A 12,501-nucleotide genomic window follows, 5' to 3' on the forward strand; every position below is an offset into this window, starting at 1 on the left:
CAATTACGTGCCCACAACAAAGATGGCGGCGAAACTTGTACGTCTCAAAATTTGACATACGTTGTGACGTCAAGCACATCCGCAGAGCCAGATCCGGAAGTGGTGGTGATGTCTGCAGGCTGGAGCTCCCTGACCCTGGCTCCTGATGGGTAAGTCATGGACTCTGCGGGGCCCACAGGGAACACGTCAGTGAGGGGCCCCTGGGCCCCTGTCACCACACAGGCGCTGCCTATAAGCCCAGCATGCAGTGAGGGAGGTACAATGGCTGCCCCACCCCCATATCCCCAGCCTGCCTGTCAGTCCTCACTCAGCCCTCATGCACTACAGGGACAAATGGAGATGTTGCCCATAGCAACCAGATTTCTCCTATGATTTTTAACCCCTTCCCAATTTTAGTTTTTTCCTTCCTTTCTGCCACAAACCATAACTTATTATTTATTTATATAGCACCATTAATTCCATGGTACTGTACATGAGAAGGGGTTACATACAGGGTTATATAGTTAACAGAAAATAAATTTACAGTGACAGACTGGTACAGAGAGGAGAGGACCCTGTCCTTGCGGACTTACATTCTACAGGATGTGGGGAAGAGACAGAAGGTAGGGGTACAACAGCTCTGGCGGTGGCGACACAGCAGCTCGAGTGGTCGGTGACGTGGCGGCGGTGGTGAGGTGGCAGCTCGGGTGGTTGGTGGTGAGGCGGCAGAATGGTTATTGCAGGCTGTAGGCTTTCCTGAAGAGATGGGTTTTCAGGTTCCGTCTGAAGGATCCGAGGGTGGTGGATAATCGGACGTGATAAGGTGTGGAATTCCAGAGGATGGGGGATATTCGGGAGAAATCTTGGAGGCAGTAGTGTGAGGAACGAATAAGTGTGGAGGAGAGTAGGAGGTCTTGGGAGGATCGAAGATTACGTGAGGGAAGATACTGGGAGATTAGTTCAGAGCTACAGTGAGGGGACAGGTTGTAGATGGCTTTCTAGATCAGTGTTAGTAGTTTGAACTGGAGTCATTGGGGAATTGGGAGCCAGTGGAGGGATTTGCAGAGGGAAGAAGCAGGGGAGTAGCGAGGAGAGAGGTGGATTAGCCGGGCAGCAGAGTTGAGGACAGACTGGAGCGGTGCAAGGGAGTTAGCGGGAGGCCACAGAGGAGGATGATGCAGTAATCGAGGCGGGAGATGATGAGGGCATGCACAAGAGTTTTAGTAGATTGTGGGCTGAGGAAGGGATGGATTCTGGCAATATTTTTGAGTTGGAGGTGACAGGAGGTGGCAAGAGTTTGGACGTGCGGTTCGAAGGACAGGTCAGAGTCGAGAGTTACCGCGAGGCAGCCGATTTCAGGTGCGGGAGAAAGCATGATGCCGTTTACCATAATAGATAGATCAGGTAGGGGGGGATGCGCGAGATGGGGGAAAGATGATGAGTTCCATTTTGTCTACATTGAGTTTTAGGAAGCGAGAGTTGAAGAAGGAGGATATGGCTGATAGACACTCCGGGATTCTGGACAGCAGAGAGGAGACATCTGGGCCAGAGAGGTAGATCTGAGTGTCGTCCTCATATAGGTGGTACTGGAAGCCATGGGACTTTGAGTTGTCCTACCCCAAGGGTATAGATGGAAAAAAGTAGGGGCCCTAGGGCAGAGCCATGAGGAACTCCAACAGAGGGCGGGGTGAGGAGGTAGTGTGGAAGTGGGAAACGCTAAATGTGCGGTCGGAAAGGTATGAGGCAATCCAGGACAGGGCAAGACGTTTGATGCCAAGGGAAGAAAGAATCTGTAGCAGTAGGCAGTGGTCGACTGTGTCGAAAGCAGAGGACAGGTCGAGAAGGAGGAGGATGGAGAACTGTCTGTTAGCTTTGGCTTTGAGTAAGTCATTAGTAATTTTGGTCAGAGCAGTTTCGGTGGAGTGGTGGGGATGGAAGCCAGATTGGAGAGAGTTAGATGAGAGGTGGGAGGAAAGTTGAGCGTGGACATGCTGCTCAAGGAGTTTGGAAGCAAACGGGAGCAATGATATGGGGCGATAGCTGGGCATAGCAGTTGGGTCAAGGTTAGCTTTTTGAGGATGGGTGTGATGGTGGCATGTTTGTAGGCAGAGGGGAAGGTATCAGACGATGGCGATAGGTTGAAGAGATGGGTTAGGGCTTCAGTGAGCATGTTAGTGAGGTTGGGGAGAGGTCTGGTATATCGAGTGGTTGGGGTGGTGGAACAGTAAAGGTTTGCCTTGTTTGGTCGATCTTGTTTTTGAAGTAAGTGGCAAAGTCCTCGGAAGACATGAGGGGAGTTGGAGGTGGCAGTGTTGGGCGGAGGAGAGAGTTAAATTTGCTGAACAGTTGTTTTGGGTTGTAGGATAGTGAAGATACAAGGTTGGTGAAATAGGTCTGTTTAGCAGAAGTGAGGGCTAGTTTGAAGGCAATTGTAGCTTGTTTGAAAGCAGTGAAGTCGTCTGGCAGGCGTATTTTTTTTCCAAAGCCACTCCGCGACCCTGAATGCTTGTCAGAGTTTTTTGGTGAGGTTGTTATGCCAGGGTTGCCTATTGATTTGTCGCACTTTGCCATGCATGAGAGGGGTGACTGAGTCTATGGCTGATGTGAGGGTGGAGTTATAGAAAGCGGTGGCGCTGTCCGTGTCGTGGAGTGAAGATATGGAGGCCGGGTAGGTGAGAGTCTGGGAATGTCTAGGTGTGCAAGGTTTCTGCGAGGATGTGGTAGTGGCTGGACTTAGGGGGTAGGTGAGGAGGATGAAAAGGTGAGTAGATGGTGGTCAGATAGGGGGAAGGGAGAGGTTGTAATATTAGATAAGGAACAGAGGTGGGTGAAGATGGGGTCTAGTGTATGTCCATCTGTGTGGGTGGCTGTGGAGGACCACTGAGTAAGTCCAAAGGATGAAGTAAGGGCCAGGAGCTTGGAGGCTGCTGGCTGGCGGGTGTCAGTAGGGATATTAAAGTCACCCATTATGATGGTGGGGATGTCAGCAGAGAGAAAGTGAAGAAGCCAGGTGGAGAATTGGTCGATGAAGGCAGTGGCTGAGCCCGGTGGTCGGTATATGACAGCCATTTTGAGATTGGAGGGAGAGTAGATACGGACAGAGTGAACCTCGAAAGAAGGGAGGATAAGGGAGGGTGGGGTTGGATAGGGTTGAAGTAACAGTTTTTTGGAAAGAAGGAAACCCACTCCCCCTCCCCCTCCCTGTCTGTTGCCAGAGCGAGGAGTGTGGGTAAAGTGGAGGCCACCGTAGCTCAGTGTTGCAGGCGAGGCCGTGTCAGGGAGCGTCAGCCAGGTCTCAGTGAGGGCCAGGAAGGAAAGGTTGCGTGCGGGAAGTAAAGAGATCGTGGATCACATGGAGCTTGTTGCATATAGAGCGGGCATTCCAAAGTGCTCCAGAGAGAGGAAGCAGGGGGGTGGGGGTCAGTGGCACAGATTTTAAGTGTGAGGGGTTACGGTAGTTTCTCCTAGTGTGAAAAGGATAGGGGTGAGGATTAGTGGGATGTATGAAGGGGGGGAAGCAGGATTGGGGGATATGTCGCCAGCAGTGAGAATGAGAAGAAAAAGGGAAAGCAGGTGGGTGAAGGAGAGCAATCAGCATATATTATATGTTAGTGGGTGAGGATTGACGTTGAAGAGCAGGTCTGCGGATGAAGCGAGGTGGGGGGGGTGGGAGAGAGGGGGAGATAGTTATTTGGTTTGAGGGTGCAGGGGTAAGGGGTTAGCAAAGGAGAGTGAGGATATAACTTAGATTTTTTTTGTTGTCATAGCCATATAAGGGCTTCGTTTTTGCGGGTTGAGATGTAAGTTTTAATGGTGCCATTCATTTTACTATAAAATGTACTGAAATACAGGGAAAAAAATCTAAGCATGAAGAAATGCTATTTTGACATTGTGATTTAATTTTTTTGTTACCGTGTTCAATGTGGGATAAAATGACCTGGAAACATGATTGTGCCAGTCAGTACGAGTATGGCGATAACTTGGAATGCTTATTATTGATTTAGTAACTTAACGTCCTGAACTTTGTAAAGAAAAAAATCAATAAAATTGGTTTCTGTTTGTCATTTTCAGAAACCCGTAACTTTTTATTTTTAGGCCCTCCTGGCTGCCACAGCAACCATCAGCAGCCAGCGAGCAGATCGCGGTTTTTATGTATCTCCATGGTTACAGACTGGAAACAGACCCCGCCCAGCTGGTAGGGAACAGACAAAAGCAGATGGAACTACACATGGTTTGGTTATAGTTTGTAACCACAGAGACACAAGCGATGCATAGGAGCTGTATACTGAAAACGATAGTTACGCATATTTGCAAAACTACATTGTAACTTCAGATTTTTCACAAATTGTGTCCGAAACGAAACTCCACTGATATGTCAGATCGTCTTTTCAGCTGCGGATACAGGAAAAGCATGCATTGGCCTTTACTGTGGAAAACCTGTGCTATTCTCGAATGGCTCAAATGAAACCTTTGGAGAATGCGGGGTAAGTTCTATCTACAATATATCTTAGTATCATTTAAGATTTATGGCCATAGATCGAACTGACATTCTTTTGGTGACCGTATAGCAGGTGTGTGCAATTCTAGGTCCAGCCGCAGGTCTAGTATATAACGAACAGCGTCATAAATATATATTTATCAGGACTACTACCTGGCGAACAGGGTGTGTATGTGTATATAACTTCTTGTCAGTAGGGCCGGTAATTGCACATGAGAAATAAACGGCCTCTTTACGGTCTTCTGAATTAGTCCTTAGAGGCACCTCTTTTGCATATACCATGTTTAGAACCCTCTGTAAGGCTATGTTCCCATGATGAGCTTGTGGTGTTGCAGACTTTCAGCACCATTTCTGCCCCCAGTAAGTAAAATGGGTCACTTGCATTATTTTCCAAAATACGCAGCGTAAAATAATCAACAAAAAGCTCATCAGGGGAACGTAGCTTTTGTGTCAGCAGAAAGTTGCTCTAAAGTCAGTTCTTCCTCTGCAGGGGCCCGTCTGGTCTATACCTTATGTTATTTGGCCATTATTTCACTTCATACGGTGTAATGTCATTTCTCCTTCCAATGAAAGTGGCACAATACAGTTGTGTGCCTCTGTCTTTCAGGCGTGCCCTCGAGGTGAGCAGATCGATTCTCACAGCATCTGTCGTCAGTGTGTAGGGTCTCCCGAGCTGTATGACTGGCTGTATTTAGGATTTATGGGCATGCTTCCAGTTATATTACACTGGTTCTTCATTGAGTGGTATTCTGGTAAAAAGAGGTAAGAGCAGGGTTCTCTTCCATCCACAACATGCCCGTGTCTTATATTATACAGTATATATGAGTTGTAACCTTTCACGTCTCCAGTTCCAGCGCATTTTTCCAGCACATCACGGCCTTGTTTGAATGCACTGTGGCTGCCCTGATAACGTTACTGGTCAATGACCCCATTGGATATCTACACATTCGCTCCTGTGGAGTGGAAAAACTTTCCGATTGGTATACAATGCTGTACAACCCCAGCCCGGACTACGTCAACACTGTGCACTGTACACACGAAGCCGTTTATCCCCTGTAAGTCTCCTCTTCATGTAATATGAATAGTCTGATATAACTAACAACCGAGTGTTGTATAAGTGGTCATCTTATAGATTGTTCATTTGTGCCACCTTTTTTTTCCTACCTACTTGTCCTAAGCCTGGAAAATATTCTAGTTCTTAAAGGGAACAGGGTCATCAGAAAATGACCTATTGTTTAAATCCATTCCCCCCCCCCCCCCCCCCCCCATTTCACAATCTGTATGTTAAAAAAATGAGAAGTCTATTAATTTTCACACAGGAGTTTTTTTTTGTTTTTTTTAGACACTAACTTCCTGTAGCTTCAGGAAATACCCATGTACATTAGCCAGTATGAACAGACCCTATTTTTTGTATTGACGCATCCAATGAGCATGTGCAAAGGGCAGGCGGGGGGTGGTGACATCATTTATTGAGATTGGTGGATCTTGTGTTATGACCTGTGTATAGAGGAGTTACTTGCCATTGTAAGCCTGCCTCTGATGATAATGAGACTTTTGAAGTCTTCTATAAAAAAAAAATCTGAAATATCCCTAGTGGCTACTGTGATAGTTGCAGGATTTAAAAAAAAAAAAAAAAAAAATACAGCAACACTAAACTTGATGACACGTTCTGTATAATTGAAGCTAGTACATAGCCGTATACAGTACGTGAAAGCCTGAATCACAATGACATTCCCTCCTCATTTAGTGTCTGGGTGCCAATGCATGATGATGACCACATCTAGGATGTCTGAGGCAGTCATCTTCACATAGTAATTTTGTGTGAATAGTGTAAAGGTTATTTTTTTTTAGTAACGATTGTATTGTGATCATCCACAGGTACACCATCGTCTTCATTTACTATGCATTCAGCTTGGTGTTGATGATGCTGCTCAGACCTCTTTTAATAAAGAAGATCGCCTGTGGGTTAGGGAAGTCGGACCGTTTTAAAAGTATCTATGCAGCTCTGTATTTTTTCCCAATTTTAACTGTGATACAGGCTGTAGGAGGCGGATTACTGTGTAAGTCGCATTTATGTACATTATGGGATAATGTTATATGTATTTTAATGTACGGTATATTTGTACTAAACTATGGAACGCAAATGCACAAAATGGATACTAGTTAAACGGTGAAGGGATCACACGTCTGAAAAGGCTTGAAGGAATATAGTGAGTTATCACAGGATAGATGGTAACTTGCTGATCGCTGGAGGTCCCAGCCGTCTCCAACAGTCCCATAGACAGCATTTGGAGCAGTGGCTCAGATGCTCGACCGAAGCTTCATTCAGAAGGATTGGACGAGGTCCCAGTGATCAGCAGGTTATTTGGAGTTCTTTTAATGTAGGATCAGCATCCCCTTGTCACGCACAGTGTGGGAAAGACTAAGTGCAGCACAAAGGGATGAGGGGTAGGGAGCCCAGCACTAGGGAATAGGGGAGTGGAGACCCCCAGCCAGATCTAAAGCCACCCTGTCTGCCCTAAACGTCCCTATATAGGTTATGTACATATTGCTGAGCAGGAACCTAATCCCTGCCTGTCCCTGGCAATAAGCCCTGCTTAGGGAAGGACGAGGTAGTAGTCAATCCCCACTACAACTAAAGACAGAAGGGATCGACAAACGAGGAGAACACTTATCTTGAGTTGACTCAGAGAGAAAACACAGATGTTCTCTAACAGCACCAAAGAGAAAGGTAGCCGACTGCTATAGCTCCAAGCCTCAACAGGGGGAAATGGAAATATGACTGGCAATTCCCAGAAGTAGCCAGGAAGTCTATAAACACCCAGGTCCAGATGTGTCAATTAGAGTCGGGGGTGGAATAGTGTTGAGGATGGCTATGCCTTCCAGAGTTCAGCCCCTCCTTCAGTGCACTTACAGCCTCATTTACATAAAGATTCAAAGTTGATTTTGTTTGTGATGGTATGTTTAAAGTATGAGGTGCCTTTTCCAAAGAAGGGAAGTCTGGCTTTTGGCGGGGTACGTCATGGCACGGGATGACACGATAAGCTGTGACCCCTTAAAATTGCCCTTTTCTACAGGGAGCTATTACTAGGAGACATCTAGTGTGATGATCTGTATTGTCAGCGAGGTGACCGTATTGACATATTATTACTCTGCAGTGCTTCTTGTGGCAGAGGACTGTACAATACGTCCTTTGTGTACGGTGGGAATGAGTCACATAATTTGGCATTGTTCACGTAGTCTCGCTTCAGACACTTATGCTCCTGTTTCTTGCGTATAAGGGAATATTCTCCATCATTTATCATCTATTGCGTTCTTTCTCTTCCAGATTACGCCTTCCCCTACATCATTTTGGCGTTGTCGCTAATAACGCTGGCTGTGTATATGTCTGCATCAGAGATAGAGGTAAGGATGGACTCGCGGACTGGGCTGTGATTACACTGCACATAATAGCAGCACTTTCTTTTATTATCTTTGTCCGTCTTGAAGTTTAGCAATTACCTTTCTCTCATTCACAAAGATCTTCTCTTTGGTCACCACTTCAAATTGGATCTTGGTATATTTGTATAAAGTCTTTATGACCATCTCTGAGATAAGTGCTTTCCTCTAGTCTTAAGGCCCCTTCACATTAAGCGACGCTGCAGCGATACCGACAATGAGCCGGATCGCTGCAGCGTCGCTGGAGAGCTGTCACACAGACAGCTCTCCAGCGACCAACGATCCCGAAGTCCCCGGGTAACCAGGGTAAACATCGGGTTACTAAGCGCAGGGCCGCGCTTAGTAACCCGATGTTTACCCTGGTTACCAGCGTAAAAGTAAAAAAAACAAACACTACATACTTACCTACCGCTGTCTGTCCCCGGCGCTCTGCTTCTCTGCACTCCTCCTGTACTGGCTGTGAGCACAGCGGCCAGAAAGCAGAGCGGTGACGTCACCGCTCTGCTTTCCGGCTGACCGACGCTCACAGCCAGTGCAGGAGGAGTGCAGAGAAGCAGAGCGCCGGGGACAGACAGCGGTAGGTAAGTATGTAGTGTTTGTTTTTTTTACTTTTACGCTGGTAACCAGGGTAAACATCGGGTTACTAAGCGCGGCCCTGCGCTTAGTTACCCGATGTTTACCCTGGTTACCAGTGAAGACATCGCTGGATCGGTGTCACACACGCCGATCCAGCGATGTCCACGGGAGATCCAGCGACAAAATAAAGTTCTGGACTTTGTTCAGCGACCAACGATCTCCCAGCAGGGGCCTGATCGTTGGTCGCTGTCACACATAACGATTTCCTTAACGATATCGTTGCTACGTCACAAAAAGCAACGATATCGTTAACGATATCGTTATGTGTGAAGGTACCTTTACATTTATAGCCAAAGAATTAAAGGCCTCCCATACACATTTCATGTAAGCCAGCCCGAACCTACTGATGTGTATAGGAGCTGCCTGACAGATGATCTCAGGGAAGCAAAAGATCACACACGATCCTATTGTCATGGAGGATAAACTATAGCCAGATACGTCAACCTTCTCCCCACTACCTACTGAAATCATATGAGCATTCATGTGTGTGAAGGATCATAATACCAGGGGATAATTTACTAAATTCTGGGACCCACAGGATCCAAAGAACATGGCTCCATCTCAAGTGGAGGCTGAGCAAGCTTGTCCTCGACCCCATTTATTATCTATAGGGCTTGCAAAACAAGTCCAGTACAGCACTCCACTATTTCCGGAAGTCTCATAAACAGTGAAACAGAGGTTGAGCATGCATATCCTTGGCACTATTTATTGTCTATAGGACTGCCAGAGTAAGCCAAGTACAGCGCTCTGCTAATTCTGGTAGTCCCACAATGAATGGAGCAGAAGTGCATATGGTCAACATCCACTTTTCTGTAGGGTTGCTGAAATAAGCCAAGTGCAGTGCTCTGCTATTTCCAACATTCCCATAATCAAGTAATGGAGCAGAGGTGGCATATGCACATTGCCTTTCTGATTTAAGTCTATGGGACTGACACTGATGGAGATATCTGAACTTGTAATCCCCCATCAGTCTCATACACTTTGAATGGAGCTGCAGTGTATGCGTGACTGCTGCATTCCAACAGAAGGATCGAGGACCACCATGTTTGTGGGCCCCTAAACATTCAGCCATCCTTTACCTATCCGGTGGTTAGGTGATAATTAGTGATGAGCGAGTGTACTCGTTGCTTGGGTTTTCCCGAGTATTTGTAAGTGCTCAGAGATTTAGGGTATGTGCACACGCTGCGGAATGGTGTGCGGATTTTTCCGCACTGATCTTGGTAAATCCGCAGATAAACTGCACTTCGGTTTTACACCTGTGGATTCCTATTGAGGAGCAGGTGTAAACCGCTGCGGAATCCGCACAAAGAATTGACATGCTGCGGAATATAAACCGCTGCATTTCCGCATGTTTTTTTTACGCAGTATGTGCACTGCAGATTTTGTTTTCCATAGGTTTACATGGTACTGTAAACTCATGGAAAACTGCTGCAGATGCGCAGCGTCAAATCCGCTGTGGATCCGCAGCAAAATCCGCAACGTGTTCAATTCCTTAAAGGTACCGTTACACTTAACGATTTACCAACGATCACGACCAGCGATACGACATGGCCATGATCGTTGGTAAGTCGTAGTGTGGTCGCTAGAGAGCTGTCACACAGACAGCTCTCCAGCGACCAACGATGCCGAAGTCCCCGGGTAACCAGGGTAAACATCGGGTTACTAAGTGCAGGGCCGCGCTTAGTAACCTGATGTTTACCCTGGTTACCATTGTAAAAGTAAAAAAAAAAAACACTACATACTTACATTCCTGTCACGTTCCCCAGCGTCAGCTTCCCTGCACTGTGTAAGCGCTGGCCGGAAAGCAGAGCGCTGACGTCACCGCTGTGCTCTGCTTTACGGCCGGCCGGCGCTGACACTGGGGGACGCAGGGAAGCTGATGCTGAAGGACGTGACAGGAATGTAAGTATGTAGTGTTTTTTTTTTTTTTTACTTTTACAATGGTAACCAGGGTAAACATCGGGTTACTAAGCGCGGCTCTGCACTTAGTAACCCGATGTTTACCCTGGTTACCAGTGAAGACATTGCTGAATCGGCGTCACACACGCCGATTTAGCGATATCAGTGGGTGATCCAGCGACGAAATAAAGTCCTGATCATTCCCCAGCCACCAACGATCTCCCAGCAGGGGCCTGATCATTGTTCGCTGTCACGCATAACGATTTCGTTAACGATATCGTTGCTACGTCACAAAAAGCAACGATATCGTTAACGATATCGTTATGTGTGACGGTACCTTAAGTTTTCGTTGCCTCAGCTGCATGATTTACAGCTGATAGACAGCTTGATTACATGTGGGGATTCCCTAGCAACCAGGCAACCCCCACATGTACTCAGGCTGGCTAGCAGCCATAAATCACGCAGCTGCATCAACAAAAACTAAATGTCCGAGCAGTCACAAATACTCGGAGACCCCCCGAGCATGCTCGTGAAAACCCGAGCAACGAGTACACTCGCTCATCACTAGTGATAATGTACGATAAAATGATAAATCCCTTTAGCCTTAAGTGCTTGAACTACAAGTAGCGAACATATGAACAAATCAAACTATAATATATAAAGAAAATAATGGAGGTAGCACACTGAAAAAAGGCTCATTTTTTAATAGTGGCGACGTTTTGATTCATGATGTGAATTTTTGAAAGGGCTTGAGAAAGGATCATGAGCTAAAACGTCAGCACTAATCACTAATGAATGTCAGCCTTTTTTTTTACAATCCATTTGCTGCCTTCATTATTTTCTTTATATTTGGAGGATTGTTCTTCATCTGGGAGTCTCGGCACCCCAAATTCTTTGCTAATGCTGTTTTTTTTAATGTTCTGATATTTTTCTTTGTAGACTTTTAAGGATCTCCTGGTGAGGAAGAAAAGGCTGGTCGTCCTCTTCAGTCACTGGCTAATTCACGCCTATGGGATTATCTCCATTTCCAGAATGGATAAACTAGAACGGGACTTGCCTCTTCTGGCTTTGGTCCCGGGGCCTACTCTCTTCTACCTGATCACTGCCAAATTTACAGACCCTTCCCGGATACGTCTGGAAGAGGGTAGTGGACATTAACCTGGGGCGGAAATCCCAGGAAAATGAACTGAAATCTGAAAGCCATGCACTTAAAGGTAGATGACTGAGACGTATCAGCATTCCTGGACAAAGGCAATACAATGGAGAGAGCCATGTTGTCTGCTACTATTTATGATTTCACAAGGAGCCAATGACACTAAAATGGAAAAAAAAACTTGTTGCCTTCAAAGGATGGAGCATTTAGTTTGTGAATAAGCGTTTTAATTTATGCATTTGGTCACTATTCTGTCAAATGTAATGAAGGGCCACATTTTCATTAGTATGACTGGCTGATTCCAACACATGCAAGTAACCAGCTCATGGTATTAAAGCCTTTCCCTTCATTTTCCTATAGCAAAACTTTCTATCCTCAAACAAAGCGTAATAATCGTAATTAAGCTAAGGCGCCTAAAGTATTAAGAGGGATGGAGGTACGGCCTGGTAGAGCATGCTGACACTTCACAGTAAGCTACAGGACAACATGATTTAGTCAAATGTAGATGTCTAATTCTGCAGAGTGCAAAAATAGGAGCAAAGTATTTAAAGTAACCTCATAAAATGCACGGCCTTCTTCAGGAACTGTGGGCAGAGGCCGATTCTTCATATTGTGTCTTCTGAACCTTTGTAAATTTCTGATATTTATTTTTGACTTTGTTTGTTTTGTGAACTACCTACGAAGGTAAGTGAATGAGATTTTATTTGTTTCTTTTATACATTTGGTTTCTGTAATATACAGTTTTGTTGGATGTGCCCGTAGAAAAAAAAATACAAAAATAAAACATTCAAGGAGAGGGTGTAGTTTTTCCCAGTGAGTTGGAAGTCATGGTTGCCTTTCTTCCTGAAAACAATAAAATATATCAGCAACCAATACATTTGTATGACTTGTGTGTTTC

At 45.8% G+C, this 12,501-nt stretch overlaps 2 protein-coding genes across 2 annotated transcripts in view; one reads left to right on the forward strand and one right to left on the reverse strand.

The window, feature by feature from the left end:
• Positions 1-49: 49 nt before the first annotated feature.
• Positions 50-12,476, forward strand: JKAMP (JNK1/MAPK8 associated membrane protein). The gene is made up of 7 exons (XM_069733447.1): positions 50-149; positions 4,372-4,463; positions 5,085-5,239; positions 5,326-5,532; positions 6,356-6,537; positions 7,806-7,882; positions 11,390-12,476. The coding sequence occupies exons 1-7, from the start codon at positions 146-148 to the stop codon at positions 11,606-11,608; spliced, it is 936 nt and encodes a 311-aa protein (XP_069589548.1). The 5' UTR covers positions 50-145; the 3' UTR covers positions 11,609-12,476.
• CCDC175 (coiled-coil domain containing 175) overlaps positions 12,312-12,501 on the reverse strand; it is a 182,128-nt gene continuing 181,938 nt past the window's right edge. Inside the window, exon 20 of the mRNA XM_069733423.1 lies at positions 12,312-12,446. Coding sequence (XP_069589524.1) covers positions 12,391-12,446 — 56 coding nt within the window. The 3' untranslated portion in view covers positions 12,312-12,390. The remainder of the gene's footprint in view (positions 12,447-12,501) is intronic.

The sequence above is a fragment of the Ranitomeya imitator genome, chromosome 1 (assembly GCF_032444005.1).
Source record: "Ranitomeya imitator isolate aRanImi1 chromosome 1, aRanImi1.pri, whole genome shotgun sequence".
Classification (NCBI taxonomy): Eukaryota; Metazoa; Chordata; class Amphibia; order Anura; family Dendrobatidae; genus Ranitomeya; species Ranitomeya imitator.

Coding starts and splice junctions, on each gene's coding strand:
- JKAMP (XM_069733447.1), top strand. Junction 5,533..6,355: donor CACGAAGCCGTTTATCCCCT/GTAAGTCTCCTC, acceptor GATCATCCACAG/GTACACCATCGTCTTCATTT. Junction 6,538..7,805: donor TGTAGGAGGCGGATTACTGT/GTAAGTCGCATT, acceptor TTTCTCTTCCAG/ATTACGCCTTCCCCTACATC.